The 20554-nt window shown below is 38.7% G+C and overlaps 1 protein-coding gene across 2 annotated transcripts in view; it reads right to left on the bottom strand.

Annotated features, from left to right (window-relative positions):
* Positions 1-18574, bottom strand: part of GRID2 (glutamate ionotropic receptor delta type subunit 2) — a 1644765-nt gene extending 1626191 nt beyond the window's left edge. For both annotated transcript variants that reach the window (XM_010594048.3, XM_003414078.4), the window contains exon 1: positions 18487-18574. In XM_010594048.3, the coding sequence (XP_010592350.1) occupies positions 18487-18574 (88 nt within the window). The remainder of the gene's footprint in view (positions 1-18486) is intronic.
* Positions 18575-20554: the final 1980 nt, after the last annotated feature.

Here is a 20554-nt window from a genome sequence, read left to right on the forward strand (position 1 = left end):
CTGTGGAGCACTACTTTCTTTCCCTCCATCTCGTTATGTTTGTTGATAGCATGTAACTAAAACACAAAAACTGCTCTACAGGAGTATTTTTGCTGTTTTATGTACCGTAATTATTAATTTATATAAGGGAATTCTGTGGCAAAATTAAACTAGAAAAGCAATCACATCCAAGAAATAAAGATGATCATATTTTTATTTGACATTTGATAATCTAAGATTCTGTCAAAGATCACTCCGTTTTGAAAGTGTTTTGACTGGAAATGGATATCAAATAAATAAAAAGTACAAGCCTCTTAATAAATGCCCCAGACTTTGGCTGATTAAAAAATGTATGTTTGTATTTAAAAAAAGGGAACGATGATATACACTTTAAATTGTCAGTTAATATTATTTAGAATTAATAATGCTGAGCAGATACATAAGTACAAATAGGGACTCAAAATCATAAAATGATCCCTGCTGTTGGAGAACTGGAAACCCCGGTGGCATAGTGGTTAAGTGCTGCGGCTGCTAACCTAAAGGTCAGCAGTTCAAATCTGCCAGGCGCTCCTTGGAAACTCTATGGGAGCAGTTCTACTCTGTCCTATAGGGTCGCTATGAGTCGGAATCAACTTGACGGCAACAGGTGTTTTTTTTTTTTTTTTGGTTGGAGAATTAGTATTTCTGAATATATGTAGCTCTAAAAATATTTTAAACAGCTCACATTTTAAATAGGACATGACACTATTAGCACTGGATCTCATGGAAAAGTTAGGAAAGAATGACTAGAAAAACATTTTCCTTTTTCAGGTGAAAACAGGGTTGATCACTATGAAGAATGACCATTCTCTTCTTCATTTGAGGCAAGAAAAGAGATTACTGGGAAGCTGTCCTCTGGGATATAACACTTCACAGTCACACCAAAATCACTTTGAGTACAAAATCAAGTTTAGTTTCTCTCAACTAAAAATGGCTCCTCTTTCTCCATTTCTTATGCTGGTGAATGGCATCAGTAGTAGCTTAGTCATTCAAGCCAGCATGAGAAGATGATCTTAGACTTTCTTTTTTTACTCCCACTTGTAAAGAGTGACCAAGTCAATGGATTCAAGCTCCTCAGCCTCTCTCCTAGGCAGACTCTACTCTTAATTTCCATTTGCCACTGCTTGGAGCAGGCCTTCATCAACACACACCTGGAGTACTTTCAAGGTCTCCTAACTAGTCTCCACCTACTACACTGTCACTACAAAGATCTGACTACAAAAAGGTGGGCATCTCTCAGAGTAAATTTAGAGAATTCCCAATGGATCCCACAGGGATCTTCCTACAGGATCTTCCTAACTTCTTGTAAACCTTCTCTTGCCATATGCCCCAGTGTAACGTCTGTTCCAACCTGTTGCAGTCAATCCCAACTCAAAGTGACCCTATAGGACAGAGGAAAACTGCCACATAGGGTTTCCAAGCAGCGGCTCGTGGATTCGAACTGGTGACCCTTTGGTTAGCAGCCAAATGCTTAACCACTGCCCCACCAGGGCTCCAACTTACATCCCAGCCATTTCCCTCTTTGGTTGCACAATTTCGTAACTCCCTGGCTGTGACTACGTTGTGTTGTCCACCAGATATACTGTCCCATGACAGTAGTAAATTTTTTTTCAGAAGGCCAATTTATAAAATATAACCTGTACTGGCCACGTTATTTTTTAATTCAAAACGAAAATAGCTTAATTGCATCTCATGTTTTGGTGGATTTTCTAACAATAACACTGGTCTGGGATACAGTATTAAAGAATAGAAAGCTGACAGGGAAATTAACGTTGCTTTCCAATCCCTAAAGGTTAATTTGGGCCTACTTGAAAATTAGCAATGCAGAGCCAACATTCAAATTTGTCTTCTCTTATATTCACAGAGCATTTTAGAGTTCAGTATGTATGCTTATATGCATAATGCCCTTTCCCACTCAAAATAACCCTGCTAAAGTGGTAAGTGTTAAGTGTTGTTATTGCTACCAATTAAAACTAAAAAACTGAGGCTCTGAGAGCAGATATGGGATTGCAACTATTGATGCAATATTTAATAGTTGTCTATGGTCTGCTATGAGTAGGAATCGACTCAACGGCACTGGGGTTTGGGTGGGGATGGTCTGCCAGGTACTGTGCTACACCTTGGAATTCAAAGAGAAATAAATCATGGTCTTTGACTTCTCCAACGTGGGTCTCCCTCTTCCATGCTAGTACTATTTCTTCTCTACTTTGTCCAGGCAGGAAAGCACAAGAGATACATCCTGAATGGCATCAAAAATAAAAGATGAACATCTTCCCAAGTGGCAGCTTCTGGGTATTTCAATGGCCTCAAGGACCTGTTAGCTGCCCTGTGTACTTCCCCTGGTAATCCTGGGGCCAAAGGCTTATTATAAAATAAGATTATAAAATAAATTCCTTTCTCCCTAAAATTTATTCTGTGGAATTTTTTCTCTCCCTCATTCCTACTGATTGTATGGATTATAATGAACCATTCCACTGAAATTTCAATCAAGGGTCACATCACAAAGCTCAACTGGCTACAAAAAGTTGTTTTTTTTTTTTTTCCTTTGCTCTTCTTTACAGTATATTAGTTTGTATTTTTAGTGAAAAACACTTAATATTAAAATATCAAAATATAAATTAAGTGGATTTGTCTCATTATCAAATACTATAAAGCCATAATAGCACCCAGATGAGATCAAAGAAAAAAAAAAAAAACAATCCTTAAGGGTATCTCTAAGGATTCTTCATAAAAGAATTGTTTCTATTTTGTTAACCTAAGTAAAAATGAGTAAAATAGGGTGTGCTAATGCTAGTGTAACATCAGCTACAAAAACATTATGTTCCTTTTTAAAAATGTATGAAATATTCCGAATATATGGAATTTCTAAACTACATCTTTTATCATTAACCTGGTTGTTCTCTGTGCACATTCCTTCCCCTTGAACACCTAAGAATACTCTTCTGCCCACACAAAAAGGGAAACAAAGATTCAAAGACACTGTCATAAATAGTCAAGACTTGCTAGTTGAACTGTTTTTCCCTTTCCACATAATTAGGTTAAGTTTGAGCCTGAGGGAAGGGAAGAGAAGAGTTAAAACGTGGGAGGAGTTAAATGCTAACAAGCGGCCATCTAAGATGCATCAATTGGTCTCAACCCACCTGGATCAAGGGAGAATGAAGAACGCCAAGGTCACACGATAACTAAGAGCCCAAGAGACAGAAAGGGCCACATGAACCAGAGACCTACATCATCCTGAGACCAGAAGAACTAGATGGTGCCTGGCCACAACCGATGACTGCCCTGACAGGGAGCACAACAGAGAACCCCTGAGGGAGCAGAAGATCAGTGGGATGCAGACCCCAAATTCTCACAAAAAGACCATACTTAATGGTCTGACTGAGACTAGAGGAATCCCAGCGGTCATGGTCCCCAAACCTTCTGTTGGCCCAGGACAGGAACCATTCCCGAAGACAACTCATCAGACATGGGACTGGACAATGGGCTGGAGAGAGATGGTGATGAAAAGTGAGCTACTTGTATCAGGTGAACACTTGAGACTGTGTTGGCATCTCCTGTCTGGAGGGGGGATGGGAGGATGGAGAGAGTTGGAAGCTGGCAAAATTGTCACGAGAGACTGGAAGGGCTGACTCAGTCAGGGGAGAGCAGGTGGGAGGGCGGAGTAAGGTGTCTATAAACTTATTTGTGACAGTTTGACCTGATTTGTAAACGTTCACTTGAAGCTCAATAAAAGTTAATAAAAAAAATAATAAACTAAAAAAAAAAAACGTGGGCGGAGGACCTGTGTGGAGGAGTAAGGGCGGAAAAGTGGAGAAAGTCAGAAGGTTATCCTGGTTAAGCATGGACTTCAGAGTTGTTCTCTGATTTGTCACTTAATCATCCTTGCGTATTGTACATACTTCCAACCTCACGCCAAAAAGAAGACTGGGGACTGGACTACTCTATGTGGTGTATTTGGCCTTAAAAGAAAAAAAAAGTACAAAAATAAAACAACAATTGTGTAAAAACCAACCTGTTTGATAAATTAAACACCATCAATAATGTATAGAAGACACGTACTCTCTCTGATCACATCACCTTCCATCTGTCCCTGTCTTAGCCCCAATTAACCACTAACCAGATTTCTGCATTTATCATTTCTATGTTTTTCACAGCTTCTTTTTAAACCTGCAACATTCCAATTCGTCCTCATGGTCTATGATATGGAGCATCACCTGGAAGACCAACTGGGAATACACTATATATATATATATATATATATATATATATAGTGTGTGTATATATACATATACACACACTATATATACACGCTATATATATATATATGTTCAGTACACAACTGTATATTGATGGGAACTGCAATGCAACAGTTTATACATAATTACCTAAGAAGCTTAAAAAAATGAGCTAAGGTACAGTCTATAAAAAAAAAGGTACAGTCTATAGTCCTCTTTAAAAAAAAAAAAAAAATCACCATACGCATTATCCACGGAGCTTATCAGTGGGGTCCTGGCTGTCAGCAGCAGTATCCCTGAAGGAAACTCTTTCCCCAATAACATTATTTCTCATTCTGCTCCTAACTTGTATCATTCCATGTATTCTTCTTTGGTGCCCTGAAGCTTCACTCCTCCTCTTACCAGCTTAGAATCTGGGCAATATTATCAAAATTAAAACTATTTCTTCTCAGCAAAGCTGTGCATGCAGGCATTCAGGGGCTGAATTTCCAGTTTACAGATTATCTAAAACCTTTTGCTCCTTCTTCTCTGCTTTTAGCCTTTTTACTCTTTATTAGCATTGTCACTGAAGGGTGGACAGGAAAAATAAAAAGAATCAAAGTAGCAACTTTTGCTATTTACTGAATGTTTATCAACCACAGTAAGAATTCTCGTGAAGAAAAAAAAAACTATTGGCCAATTAGTATTCAAACTAACTATTGCTTTCAATATTTAATGTCTGTCCTGTTTTCAGTTACGCCTGCATAATTACAAATCAGCGTAATGATTTCCCAACAATACTTAGGGCACTTGTAAAGGTAACTTATTTTACTTTAGCTGTCCAATAATTTTCTTCTCTTTTGTTTGCTATAGTGTAAAACTGTCATTTTCATCACTGTTTTGTACACCCAGAAGAAAGTACAGATTAGTAATATAACAGAGTAGTGAACTATTAACTACAAAAGTTAAAAAAAAAAAAAAGGAAATGTGATTTATTTTCTCCCTATCAAAGACTATATGCGTAGTGGAATGGTTTGATATGTAGCATTAAGTTCAGAAACGACCTCATTAGTTTTATTAATTACAGAATAACTACATCTTCTGTTCCTTTAATTGACCTTAAAGATATCTATGAGCAAAAAAAAAAGGGGAGGGGGAGGTGAGGAGGCAAATAGCAGAGGCCCTCTCCCTTCTCTCTGACTTTGGCACGACAGTATCGACTTTGTAGCCTATAATTTCAACAAAGTGAATGACTGGCCATCAGGAAGCTGAGTTTTAAGGCGATCTGTTATAAATGAAGAGTTCCTGTAAGTGGTTACCTCCTTATCCCAGTTATAATTTTTTCCTGAAATAGATGTTTGTTTTATGGCAACTTTAGTGTACCATAAAGATGACATTTATTGAATTATCGCAATCTCTAGTGGTATAACAGACCAGAGCCACCTGAGTCCTAACTTGCTCTACCTTCAGTTCAGCTTCTTAATGTTACAACAGTTACATTAAGTTAAACAGTCACCCCTAAAAGCACTTTAAATGAAAGGAAACATGTCTTATTTGAATACATTTGTATATTTGAATACCTTTTTATTCAAATAAACATGTTAAAAAAAAAACGGTTGTCTCCAAGAGGGAAATCTGACTCAGAGACACTACAGGACAGAACAGACCTGCCCTACAGAGTTTCCAAGGCTGTAATCTTTATGTAAGCAGACTGCTACATCTTTTTCTTCCTGGGAGCGGCTAGTAGATTTGAACTGCCAACCATTCGGTTAGCTGCCGCTTAACCACTCTACCACCAGTGCTCCTCAAGCACAAAATAAGCGCTCAAAAAACATCTGTTGAATTTTAAAAAGTGTAACATGCTATGGTTTGCATGAAACTTTAGAAGTGTATGTTCTGCAAATGAAATGTGAGGAACTAGATCATGATGTCTCAGCTTGAAAATAATGAATTATATAAATGTCCACAAACCACCGTGACTACAGCATCAAATCATAGAGGAGTAATTCATCTCAAGCCTGTGATCAGCTACCATCCATGCTAATGAGGTGTTAAAAAGTGAAAATTTAAGACATTAACAAGAAATTTATAAGCATTCTTATAAAAGCCATGCCTCCATGTGCCCATCCCCAGAGCAGCTGGAATTCTTAAAGAGAAAATTCACCAGCTTTTTGTTATTGCCAATCATAAAAATAAAAAAAATTTAAATAAAACAAACATGTTGCTGTGGAGTTGATTGCCCAACTCATAGCCAATCACAGATGCAACTAATAAGAAGACCTAAGTTCTGAAGAGCAAGGTAACAATTTCCACTGCATGACTGAAACAATTTTGTCTGTTGTCACATTGTGGAGATCATCAGCAGGAGGAATCAGTCTCCTAGGTTTTAATTCCCCTTAAGCTACATGCAACAGAGAAATAAAACTGATTCTCCTGTCCCACTGTAGCTCCTAAGATATTACCTGGTCTTTGGTTTTTAAGATGATAAACCAATCTAAAATGTGGTGTTGTGGGACATGACATTATATGTTGAGAGCAAGTACATTAAACACTTCACCAATTTTAGATACTCATCCCAATTTAAGTTTGGGTTTCAGTCAAATGATTTCATTCAAATGAGTACCTTATTTTACCACCTGGGGAAGTTATGGACAGGTATCTGGAAAATCTTTTTCAATATTCTGTATTGCATTATAAAAAATCCCTCAATGATGTTTTGTATTTCATAACACTTTGCCTTTTTTGTCTTTCATTGCTTTTCCCAAACCCTATGTCTCCTATCCCTTCACTGTTCTTGAATCTCATGTTTACATATCAATTAACAGAGTTAATGAAGTGGGGACAGTCATGTGACATTCACGTTCCATTGCTTCCACAAGACACACTGTGTTTTTATAGGAGGTAGTACTGGAGATGGTAAAGGACACAGCAAAATATGACTTGCCTGCTATCAGAATGCTTATTTTAATATAGATATTCCTATTTTAGCTGCAGCTTTAATGCACTATTCATTACTTATGTGTTGTATTAACAAGAGACAAAGGAAAGAACTAAGATTTATTTTCAAAAGACACAATTCTGAGGTTAGAGATTTTAGAATATTTCTCTTCCACAGTTTCACCTATAACTGAAGATCTCTCAGCTATAATGTAGCATAAATAGAAGCAAAAGTTTCATAAAAAGAAAAATAATCTAGAAGTCATTTAAAATTAACAGCATATGAATGTACTTAATTTCTAAGCTGCATCTGTGAAATAACAAAATTCTTTTAAAAATGGTTTCCAAAATTATTTTTAAAGCAAAGAAAATGCATTACAGAATCTACTTAGGTGAAATATACAATCAATTCAAATGTGTCTATTACAACAAGAGGATTTTATCCTATTTTATGTCATTTATCAGATAAGGGAGTATCAAGTGTTCTTAAAGTTAGTATCTTATTAAGACACCAAATAGTGATTCTATTTGTAATCCGCTCAAATTTCAGGAAAGAAATTCTTATCTAAATGTGAGTATTGATCTGGGAAACTAGCTGAAGCAAAAATGCAGAACGTGACTAATACAGTAAAATTCAGAGAGGACATCTAAGCTTCTGTCTCTGGCTTTGCCCCATTTTCACTGTAACCAGGATTACAAAAATATAGGTTTCCTTGTCATTCAAACACCTGCTACCCAAATTTGGGAATCAAATAGGTTTGAATAAAAAGGAATATTTTATTTTAAATCCTCTTATTGAAATTTCTCTCATGATTAGTCCAAAGGACTAATGGACCACATCTACCACAGGCAGATGGTGCCCAACTACCCTCACTTACCACTCTGACAGGGATGACAACAGAGGGTCCCAGGCAGAGCTGGAGAAAAATGTAGAACAAAATTCTAACTCAAAAACAAAGACCAGACTTGCTGGCCTGACAGAGACTGTAGAAACCCTGAGAGTACGGCCCCTGGACACACTTTCAGCTCAATAATGAGGTCATTTCTGAGGTTCACCGTTCAGCCAAAGACTGAACAGGCCCATGGAACAAAAACAAGGCTAAAGGGGTACACCAGCCATGGGGCAGGGACTGGAAGGTAGGAGGAAACAGGAAAGCTGGTAATAGGGAACCCAAGGTTGAGAAGGGAGAGCATTGACATGTCATGGGGCTATTAACCAACGTCATAGAACAATGTGTGTACTGTTTGATGAGAAACTAGTTTGTTCTGTAAAGCACAATTTAAATAAATAAATAAACAACAAAGACATTTCTTTCATGATTGAACCTTTAAAAAATTACCATATATAATCCCAACTCTTATCTCCCTTACGGCAAATTTCATGGTTTTCTACATTTATTGCCTCTTCTTCTTCCAACCCCATTAAATTGTTGAATCATCTCCTATCAGTATTTTGTCCATCCCAGTCCACTGGAAGCATTTTTATCAGTTATCTTTGTCATCCATGTTTCCAAACTCAGCAATGCAGTCTCAATTTTCATCCTCAGAATTTGACAAGATTTCCAGCTTCCTCCTTCTTAAAATCTTCTAGAACACTATGCACTCCCATTTATTCTTGTAACTTGCGGGCCACTCATCTTTCCTTTTTTCTCGATCCTTTTTCTCTCCCTGACCTCTCAGTGTTGGAATTTCTGATGGAATAGTCCTTAGTGCTCTTCTGTCTCCACACTTACTATCTAAGTAAGCTATCCACTCTCACTGCTTTAAAGATCACTCCTGTGTTGATGAATGCCAAAAGTATAGCTCCAATCTCAATGCCTCCCCTAAATTTCAGAATCACATAATCAACTGTCAATTAAATACTCAAACCTGACGTCTAACAAGAATATCAGATTTAATAAAGGCAAATTTTGATTTCTATCCATAACTTGCTCATTACCCTGTATTCCCAATTTTAATTATTGTGAGGATTGAGATCAAGGATATGATACGAAATGGTTTATATTTTAGGAAGATAAACTTCTTTGATTGGGTGGACTAGAGGGTGCTAAGAGTAGAAACAGGGGGATTATTTGACAGTAATGAATAGGACTAAGTTGGTAGCTGAACTAGGTGAGTTCAGCCAGAGGCATCCCAGAAGCAAGGCCTGGTAATCTGCTTCTGAAAGATGACCGTCTTGATATTCCCATGGAGCACAGTTCTACTGTGACATACATAGAGTCACCATGAGTCAGAAACTACTTGACAAAAATTGGTTTGAGCCCACCGCCTAGAAAGCTTTCACCATATATCTACTTTTGAATAAAGTCTCTGATCAAATGGTCACCTTCTCAGAGAGGTCTTCCCATATGACTCTATCCAAAATAGCATCACCTTCCATTCCCTTGGAGACCTGGTGGTGCAGTGGTTAAGAGCCTGACCTGTTAACCAAAAGGTTGACAGTTCAAACTCACCAGCTACTCCTTGGAAACCCTATGGGGCAGTTCCACTCTGTACTAAAGGTTGATATGAGTCAGAATCGACTGGATTGCAATGGATTTTTTTTGTTTGTTTCCATTCCCTTATTTTCCTTCATAGGATTTATAACTACCTGATATTATATTAGAAGTCTCAGATACTCCAAAAGGTTAAGCACTCAAATGCTAACCAAAAGGTTGGTGGTTCAAGACCAACCAGAGATGCCCCGGTAGAAAGGCCTGGTTATGTACTTCCAGAATATCACAGCCATTGAAAACCCTACACAGAGCACAGTTCTACTCGGAAACACATGAGGTCATCACGAGTTGAAACTGACTCAGTGGCAACTGATTTGGTTTGTTGTTTTGTTGACATTATATTATATATTTACTGTTTTGTCTGGTTGCCTCCTCATGAAAGCGTAAGTTCTTTAAATACAAGGACGTGACTTGCTTGTTCAGCACTTTAATTCCAGGGCCTTAAAACAGTACATCATACAGAGCAGGTAAAGAATAAATGTTTGTTGAATGAAAGAACATTTTACAATTAGCACACACTCACTGAATGTTGGTAGTAATGCCTGCCTCATGCCGTATTTTCAAGAATTTGAACTTCTGGAATTAAAATAATTTTGCTAATAATGCAAAAACCGTATTTAAGGCTATCTACAGAAAAATCAGGTACTGGCAATAAATCAGATTGTTTTTAAAATAGTACTATGAATTATTTTGATGTGAAAAACTATACAAAAATTGTTATTTGAATATATCAATCAGCTTGAATTTTCTTTAATGAGTAAAAACATTTGTTAATAAATGATTTTAATAATGAGTGATTTAAGAATTTTTAAAACACACAGCAGGTCTTTTGGGGCTTAGCTTTCAGTGCAGGTCTGCCCTCTAACCACCAAGAAAGCTTTCAGTAGATCAATCCAGTTTCAGCTTCACCTTGATGATCACTTGGTGAACAACGTCATTTGCTGTTGTTGTTGTTGTTAGGTGCCCTCAAGTCTGTTCCGACTCATAGTGACCCCATGAACAACAGAACAAAACACTGCCTGGTGCTGTGCCATCCTCACAATTGTTGGTATTGTCGATCCCATCATTGCAGCCACTGTGTTAATCCACCTTGTTGAGGATCTTCCTCTTTTTTGCTGACCCTCTACTTTACCAAGCATGATGTGCTTCTCCAGGACTGTTCCCTCCTGATAACATGTCCAAAGTCTGTGCAATGAAGTCTTGCCATTCATGCTTCTAAGGAGCATTCTGCCAATACTTATTCCAAGACAGATTTGTTCATTCTTCTGGCAGTTCATGGTATATTCAATATGCTTCACCAATACTATAATTCAAGTATACCAATTCTTCTTCAGTCTTTCTTATTCACTGCCCACCTTTCACATGCACATGAGACAACCGAAAAACCGTTTAACTTGGGTCGGGTGCACCTTAGTCCTCAAAGTGACATCTTTGTTTTTTTTATGCTTGAAAGAGGTCTTCTGCAGCAGATTTGCCCAATGCAACACGTCGTTTGATTTCCTGACTGATGATTCCATGGGCTTTGATTATGGATCCAAGTAAAATCAAATAGGTGAACAATAGTTAGTTAAAAACAAGAATACATGGAGCAAGAATCCAACATTATGAAAAATGCTGAAGGAAACTTTGGCTATATTTTTTTTTACAGTAGTCTGCAAAAGCCGGGACCCATGTAAGGTGGTAAACTGTCAAAGAAGGAAAACTCAAATATTTGCCACTAACAGAGAGTGACGGAAAAGTGGTAAGCTGCAACCTATCAAAGGCAGAAAACCTGCATGACCCAGAAAAACAAGGCAAGCCAGGCAACTTCCAGCTCTCACAGGTTTCACTGTATATACTCTACATTTTGTGAGTGGTACCAGGCATATGTTAATATTCTTGGTGTGCTTACAGTTTGTAAATTCTAAAAGCTACTGTAGCCATTGCTGTTTAGAACAGACTACTCATTGCCCCACCCAGCTTTAACAGGCGTTAGTTTTGTGCAGCTCTGTAGGAGTTGGTACTACACCATACGTAACACTGAAGTATTAATATCAGGGGGGAAATAACGTAAAAAGAACAAACAGAAACAGCTGTCTTAATCTGACAGTGGAGTTAAACAGGATATCTGATGAACAAATCTATTATGCACAATTCTTATTTGCACCAATAACATCTTCATTGTAAGGGGTCCTTAATTTGAATAATTTAGGTTTTATGCTCTTTGTAAAGTTTCTTTTTTGATTCCCTCTTTAAACCCAGATGTTTAGTATAGCTATATGAACCTCACTTGACTATATACCTCTTTTCCCAATTCCTTTTCTTACATTTCCCAAATATAAAAATTTGTCTTGATTTTAGTTCATAAAATTATAAAGCTTATATGAACATTAGTCTAAGTCTTGTTGTAGGGTTGAGAAAAATGAGGACTAAAGAAATTAAATAACTTCCCAATATTGCTCAATTAACTACTGATAAAATTGAAACATACTTCTAAACTTTCTAAATTCCATCACAGAATTTATTCACTATGTCCTAACATTTCCCCTACCTTTATCACATCCATCTGAAATGTGTGGCCACACCCAAATGCTAAAAGTCACCAGTCTCAATAAGCTGAATCTGTAGATGATCTCTTAATAAACAATCCCAGAACCATTTGTGTTTTTTCCTTATACTTTAAGTAAAAAAAAAAATTTTTTTTTATAATTAAGTACCCATCTATCACCTAATTTTATTCTGCATATTGAAAAATACAAACTATTCCAACTACATCTACTCCTCACTTATTGACTACCTCATTATCTAACATTTTGCATTTACAATGATAGCAAAAAATCTACTACCCGATTATTTCGTGCATTAACGAAGTACACCTGGCAGTAACGAATGTTCAGGTGCAAGGCAGGCATAACACCGGTTGTGTTGGTTAAGGTTATATGTCAGCTTGGCCAAGCCATGATTTTCAGTGGTTTGGCAGTTATGTAATGATGCAATTAGGCAGTTATGTAATTGTATAATTTGAGAGTTATACAATGATGTAGTCATCCTTCATTTTGTGATCTAATCTGGTCATCCTCCATTTTCACATAACACCAATATTTGTATAACCTGGCATTCAGAACCTAACCATAACGATAAGTGAGGAGTGGGAGTAATTTATTAATTAATATTGGCACATCAAAAGGCCTAACACTAAGACAAACTATTCCTTCATTTAACCCAGTGTCACATTTTTTAACCATTTGTTTGTGCCAATGTTAAAACTAATTAATCAGACTGAAAGTTGACCTAAGTTTCATCTTTCATTCTTTTTATAATGTGATAGGCTAGAAGATTTTACCTCTTTTATAAAATTAAAGAAACAGAGAAATAACTAAGTGATAATTGGTACTGGTTTTACATTAAACAAAACTCAATGGTGAATTGTGGGAATGCCTGTAAAAGGGATCAATATATTACATAAAACATAATATTTACCAGGTCAAATTATCTGAAAACACGTATGATCATTAGACAAAACTTAATGGTTAACACTATTTTTACATACATTTGTATTTGTGTCTATGTAAGTGTTATTTCATAGCTCTGTTTAAGTGTGTTTCACGCCAGAAATATCTATCCATTTGGGACTCTCGGTGTTCCTTAGGTAAGCAGATCTTAGACTCCCATCATAGAGCTAAGCACAGTCACCACAGTTAGAAATTACTTAACAAACTCGACTTTTGTTCACTAATGTCTGCTTACATAGGCACTACTAAGCATATCTGCATCCTTCTTGTTGTCTTAGATTTTTTCAGAGAAAGTAAGTATTTGTTTAAGAATATATTTCTGTTGTGTTTTCAATTTGTGAAAAATTTATGTCACTAGGTCTAACAATCTATCTAGAGAGTACCAGGTGTTGATAGGTGCTAGAATCAAATTCTCACAAGAATAAGATAAATGTGCAATGTTTACTTTCTTGGTTTGAAAATAAAAACCACCTGTATGCTACAAGCCCCTCATCACTCAATTCATTACATGGTATTATTTCCTGAGAATTTAAAAAATATTACACATGGTTTTCAAGTATGACTACAAAGGAACAGCTCAGAATGCAGTGACACCTAATGGCAAAGAGATCTTTATAGGCCATAAATTTATCCTCTAATAAATGTTATATTTATAGTAAAACTGTATAACGCATTGCTGCCCACCAATAATCTGAAATATCATGAAGACCAAACAGAAATGCCAAAACTTTATTTTTTAAAACTAAAGTAATATATACAGATGAAGGATGGGAAAAAAGCTTCTTCTGGTTTAAAAAGTGTTGTTTTAAAATTATAATACCCCTTTACTATAAAATTACAGAGCAATAACATTAATCTCAGCGATCAGAATTGAATGAAATGCATCTTCCATTACTCTAACAATCTCAACTGTTTCTATCGTTGGATAAATTGAAAGTTAATCACCTTGATTTTGATTCACATTCAAATTACAATTTCTGAGAGGTATATATTGGATGTGTATTTCACCTGGAGTAGAAAGCAAAACTCCTTAGTGCAATGGCTTGTTAGTTATGTCAGAGTTGACACTGTTGGTCAGGAACGACATTGTCTAACTTAACGCACATCCAAATTATGCTTCAAATAACTGTAGTAGTAATAGTGGAAAGAATAATATTTAAGTATGACCTTATTTTAAATTCAGAAGTTACTTCTTAATACTTTCTAGAAGTTTACACTACATGTCATCCATAACTTACGGGGCAAACTTAAGTGACATAAGGATAAAATCACTGAGGTATCCTACACAGTGCAGAGCCCTTGGTAACACCTGCGGGCTATCATTAATCAATCCAAATTATGTAAAAAGTATGGTAAGAAACATTTTGGTGGAAGACACACCACATCATCTACATTTGTACATTTTTAGAAACGCAGATTTTATATTCTGTGTTTTATAAAATAGTCCTTAGTGTGAACTAAAGAAAACCAGTGCTTTAAATATACCAACCATTATTGTTTTTAATGTGGTGACACACTTTATTCACCTGCCAATTTTGTACTTTAATATCCTCATTGTGAAAATATTCTGTGAATTCTCTTAGGCTTCTCAAGCATAATGTCGTAGTTGATGATTGTGATCTCAGAGCATAAAATATTGTTTGCTCCTGAGAAAAGCATAAATAAATGCTTCTTTCTTCTCCTTGTTGGCATAAGGTATTTTACTCTGACCGATAACAACAAAAATATGCTAGTGATTTGTGTAATGTATGAATGAGTACACTGCATGTTCTCTTGCAGAAATACATAACTGAGGATAGTTCATTTACAATCAGTTCTGTGAGCACAAGAACAAGATAAAGAAATGAGCATATATTAAACTGTTAAAACATGAGATCCTCCATATTAGATACCAGGCAAAACACAAACTGTGCAGTTGACTGGAAATGCCATCTAATCCCTGCTTAATTAAAGCAGTGCTCTAAACTCCTGTTGTGTTTAGGGAGTAGAGTGTGGGACGACTGATGTATGAAGAAAATAGCAGTCAGCATGGCTAATCTCAAAGACTTTCGAGCTTTCTAGCTACGTAAATCAGAGTGACTTTTGAATAGCCTCATAAAACCCAGGATCATTGCCATTCCACTCACGACTTTTTGGTTCTTCCTACAGCATGCAGATCATTAGGAAACTTCTAAGCAATCAAGTAATGTGAGTCTGATGAAATTACTCAATCAATGCACAGGCTCAAAGTAGAAGCATAATTCAGAACTGCATAGTTTTTATATGTCAAAAGACTTTTCTTTTATTGGGACAAAAAAACACAATGAGGGTGATTCGTTTCTAAAGAATGTGTTTGTAGGTGTGTGTGCATGTGTATTAAATATATGCAATGTATCAAATACCTTTAAAATATGAGTTAACAGAAACTCAAAATATACTGCGTTATTGCTGAACTAAATTTTCATTTCAATCATTATAATCCTTACAATGTCTTACCACTGCAGTAAACTAATGTGTATTAAAATATATCAGAGTTTAAAATATATAACTGACTTCATCAAACTACCTGCATGAAGTAGAAACAGAAAGAAACAGAGGGCTTCATACATATAATCTGGTTCAATACCAAAAGTATGCAATATTTAAAGAACCTATTAGAGCAGTGTCTCTTATCTTTCCAGTTTGCCTGAACTACAAACTGCAGCTACTTTCTGTTTGAACTCATCACGAGGCTGTGAAAACCTTTCATTTCTGCATATCTCCTAGAATCTGTTGAGCTGAAATATCCCTTTTCCCTCCACTTTGAACAGTTTCATTACTTTACACTTCTCCATGAGCACATTACTCATATTATTTAAATGAAGACAATCATCTGAAAAAATGTAATTCTCTTTTACTATTCAACTAAGTAAGTAAACTGATCTAATGCATGTTAACTTGTACTTTACAATTTTAATATGGATATTTGAGTTTTGAATTTATTGTGCTTACACTGAGAGGGGGATGGGGCTAGGAGGGGCTCTTAATCTCTGAAGTGTACACAAATCAGCCTTGATTATTCACTCTTTTATAAATTTAAGGGTTAACTCTGTTGCAGGAGATTGTAAAACATAAATTTTTGAAACAATCATCCACTTGCTGGCTTCATTTCAATATTAGATAGTCTATAAAAGAAGCTAATCCTTTTGTCTCATGTACTAATTGCATTAAAGTCAAATTAATTGTCTGAGAAGCAATTACTTGGCATATTTATTTTAGTAGATACACACAGTTAATGCAAAAACCTGCGTTCTAAAGAATTCTGTAATTTGTACAAAGTCACTAGTTATATATAAGTAAGCCATGTCACACTGACAGCCAACAGAAGGCAAGGGGAAAAAAACACAACAGTTGTTTTCTATTTTGAAATAAATGCCCAGACTTTATTGCAAAATAGTATTCATCCGGCAAAGGATAGCAGGAGCTGCAGGTGTGTGTAAATAATGTATTTATCCTATAGACCACTGAATAAGCAATAAAATAAGCATTTATCTCCAAGGCTTCTCTCTTGAGGGAGTAAAAGGCAGAAATTTCTAATCACAAAACGAATAAAACAAATATTTATATATATATATACACACACACACACATATATACACATTCTTGCTCCAGTCATTTATAACTGGATATAAATTTGTCAATTTTTTAAGAGCAAACAGTTCATTTCTAAGCTCTTTTAGAACATTACTGAGCCCCTCAAAGAGACCATAATTCCTCCCTTTAAAGTTCTGAGCCCACAGGCACTGTAAGCCCCCAGGCAAAACGGGATCGAGAAGGCAAGTTATCTGGGGCTTAAATTACTTAATGCATAAAGGCAAGGTTTTCTGAATCCTGACCTCATTACCCCTTGGCACACAATCATATACAGTTCTACTGATATAAATGACAGAGAATGGCAGACATGTTTACAAAGACAGCCTCTGAGACCGAAAGAGGGAGCCCCCCGCAGCTGAGGGGCTGGCCGCTGTGAGCACGCACACCAGACAGAAGGCCCTCGCTTGGGCAGGCACAGCCGCCACCTGCAGTAGGTTCGCCTTCCAGGACTCTGGGTGTGTGTGTGCGTGTTGGACCGAGGATGAGCAGGTAGACGGAAAGAGGAGAAACTGCGACCCATCTGTCAACTCGATTTGCAAAACACCAAGCCCTGTGGACAGATAAAAGTCCTGTGCCTAGAAAAATTCCCCAAGAGGGGCCTCCGCAGACCAGCAAATGAACCTCGCTGGCCCGGGGACGCGAATTTCCGAAAAGGAAATCTTCGCATTAACACGGAAATGGCTACAAGAGCTCGTCTCCGCTCAGCTCTCACGGATTAGCAAGTGAGAAGACTTTGAGCCTGAAGCTGAGAGCGCTGTGCATGATAATGACACGCAGCCCCCACCCGCCCCCGCCCGCCGCGGCCAGTGGCGGCCCGTCAGGTTGCCAATAGGTGGGGCCGCGAGCATCTCGGAGCCTGCTCTGCCGTCCCTTCCGGAGTCCGGGCGGCCCCGTGGTGGCCCCAGCGCCTCGGCCATTCGCCTTACGCAGCAACTCGGAGTTGACTGCGAGGCGAGGTGGGTATCTGGGAGGCAGCCCGCGCGTTTTTGCTCCCCACGCTTCCCAAGCGTCCCGGGTCCGGTCTCACCGCCCCTCCAGGCCTGGGGAGCGTGTGGGAGGCGGCGAGGCGCGCAGCTCACAGACCTCGGCTCTAATGCCGCCAGCCCCTCCCGCCACCGTCTGGGCGACTCTGCTGGAGAACCGCAAAACCAGGAGGACGCGAAGAGCCGCGCGAGGCTGGGGGCGCATCCGGCACCCCCGTCACCACCGTACAACGATGCGGCGAAAGCAGCCCGCTCACGTTGCAAAACCACCTGTTCGATCCGAAGGGAGCTCTCCCCACCCCGTCCCCCAGTTCTTTTCGGCTCACAGGTGATAGATACCTCTGTTCCTCAGATTTTTTATTTATTTATTTTTAATGGAGCAATCGTACATCCGGGAAAGAATATGGAACGTAGAGTCAATTAAACTTCCTTTCCCCCACTCACTTAGCATCACCCCCCACCGCTCCCCAGCACGCGCGCACACTAAGGCAAATTCAAGACCCCCACGAATCAGCCCACGCTCCAACAGTCACTGGGAAACAACAGCACAAGTCGCAGTTCGAGCATCCACATTCTTCCAGAAAACTGAACAAGTGTGAGGGAAGGGTAACGGGAAGGTGCAGTGAAACCAAGCCACCGCCAACAAGCTACACACAGGGCGGAGAGGGGGGGAAGCAAAGGGGAACAGTTGCAAACGGAAACTAAGTATCCACGAGCACCACGAGCCCTTTCTTACCGATGTGAATGATCGAATCCGCATTCGCTGAGTCCCAGGTTCGAGACCACCAGACGGACAAAACCAAGAGCAATGGGAAAACTTCCATCTCTTCTTAAGCTGATTCCTTTTAAGAAAGGATTTTCTTTCAAAATTAAAAAAAAAAAAAGTCCAAAGAGTTTGAGGTCACGATAGAGTTTAGTGCAGCTTTTTCTTTTTTCCTAAATTCCTATTGCCAGGAAAAAAAAAAAAAAACCCTTTAATCGTCGTTGAAGAAGGCAGCAGGAATGAGAAAAAGCCCAGACTGAGGAAACCTTCTTCGCAAAGCCGTGTCACTTGGAGGGGAATTTTGGCATCGCCAGAGTTGTTTGCAATTTGGCTTTTAAAAAATGTATCCAGCCTCGGTTGTTCTCGGGCAGGGGGAGAGGCTACAGCTCAAACCATTCCCGTCAGTGCGCCGGGGCCGCGGGTCTCCGGTCCCAGCTCCGCCGCAACTTCCAACAGACCACCCCCCTGACGCCGGATGTTCCCCTCCCTGCCCCCTCCCCCAGCCAAAAAGCACCCCCCCCCCCTCGGCCCAATGGCCCGCAGAGAATCGCTTGTCTTCGCTGCCAAAATAAAATCTAAGTGGGAAGGAAAGCTTAGGAGATTCCAAGCAGAACAGCCAGATTCCAGCAGGGAGGGAAAAATGCCCTCACCGAGAGGGGTAGAAAAAGTGAACTTCAAGGTAATGCAGATAGTAATGCAGAGAAAATTGCCTTTCTGCGGGAGGCGGGGAGCGGAGCTCGGCGAGGCGGGCCCGGGGAGCCGGTTCGCTCGGTCGCGGTGGCGGGGGAGTTGCGCCGGGCGCTAGCAGCCGGGCCGGGCGAGCGGAGGAAAGCCGCCACGGGCTGCAAGATGCTCTTGGAGCGGTTCGCTTGGCGGGATGCAGGAAGCGAGCAAGAAGCGAGCCTGGCAGCTTCAGCACCAGCCCCACGTTGCCTAGAAATGGATCACCTAGGAGAAGGAGCGAGCCCGCGAGAGAGCGGTGCTGTCAGGCGGAGAGAGGGGAAAACCGAGAGAGGAAGAGCTTCTCTCTAATAACCACCTCCTCCCCCTATCTGCAATACAAGGGAGAAACAAAATAGTGCTCTCATTTCCCTTGGAATCTTCAACCGGACTGAGAAAAAGGCAGGACTGTGAAAGAAAAGATGTTGAAGCTTTTTTTTTTTTTTATAACAAGGTTGAAAGCAACCTAAAAAGCCACCCCACTTATTTAACCTTGCTATTCTCCAACAGGTATCAGACTTTTTCTAGTCTTTGTCTGGAATTAGTCACATTGGTTGAAAATAAATTAGGGACACCTGGCCACTAAGGAAAAAGGAGACCTAGAAAGCTTTTAATGAGATTTCAATTATAAAGTTATAAAAAGGAGAGGGTGTGCTAATTACCTTTTATGCAGCGATTTTTTTTTCTGTCTCCAGTGTATTTTTAAGGCAATCAAGATGAAGAAAGGATAAAGATCTTGAAATGAAAAAAAATAATTAAACAGAAATAAATGCTTCAGTGAAACGTTTGATCAAAATATTACATTATCTGGGAAAAAGTAGCTGAATAACAGAGCTATGCAGATAAATTCAGAATGAGGAAGTTGGTTGCCCTTCCGTGGAGAGTGCCAAGGAAATACTGAATGACAGCCTGCCAGTCCTCAAATGAAAGTGTTTTCTGCAAGCTTGTTCTTAACTTTAAAGCTTTATCATTATGACTCCTTTCCAATTATTACCTTATATCTAGCCTGGTCTCATTTTAGACTGGAGATTTATTATTAACACAACCAAGTAGCTAGTTGTGGTGAGGTATCAATGAACCTAACATTATTCTGTTATATTTGAAATCCCTTGTATATTTTGCTACTTCTGATGTATGAATGTCAAACTCCTCAAACAACCTTTCGGAGCCTTCTCTTGCCTCCAAGTTTGGTAAACCTCTTTTCTTCTTACACTCTTGCTTATGCCCTTCTTTCTATCCTGGTAAATTGGGCTGTTATTTCTCCAGTACAAGTGTACATGCTCACCTCTGTGAAATGCTCACATTCATTCACCTTGTTGAA

This window comes from Loxodonta africana, chromosome 5 (assembly GCF_030014295.1).
Source record: "Loxodonta africana isolate mLoxAfr1 chromosome 5, mLoxAfr1.hap2, whole genome shotgun sequence".
Classification (NCBI taxonomy): domain Eukaryota; kingdom Metazoa; phylum Chordata; class Mammalia; order Proboscidea; family Elephantidae; genus Loxodonta; species Loxodonta africana.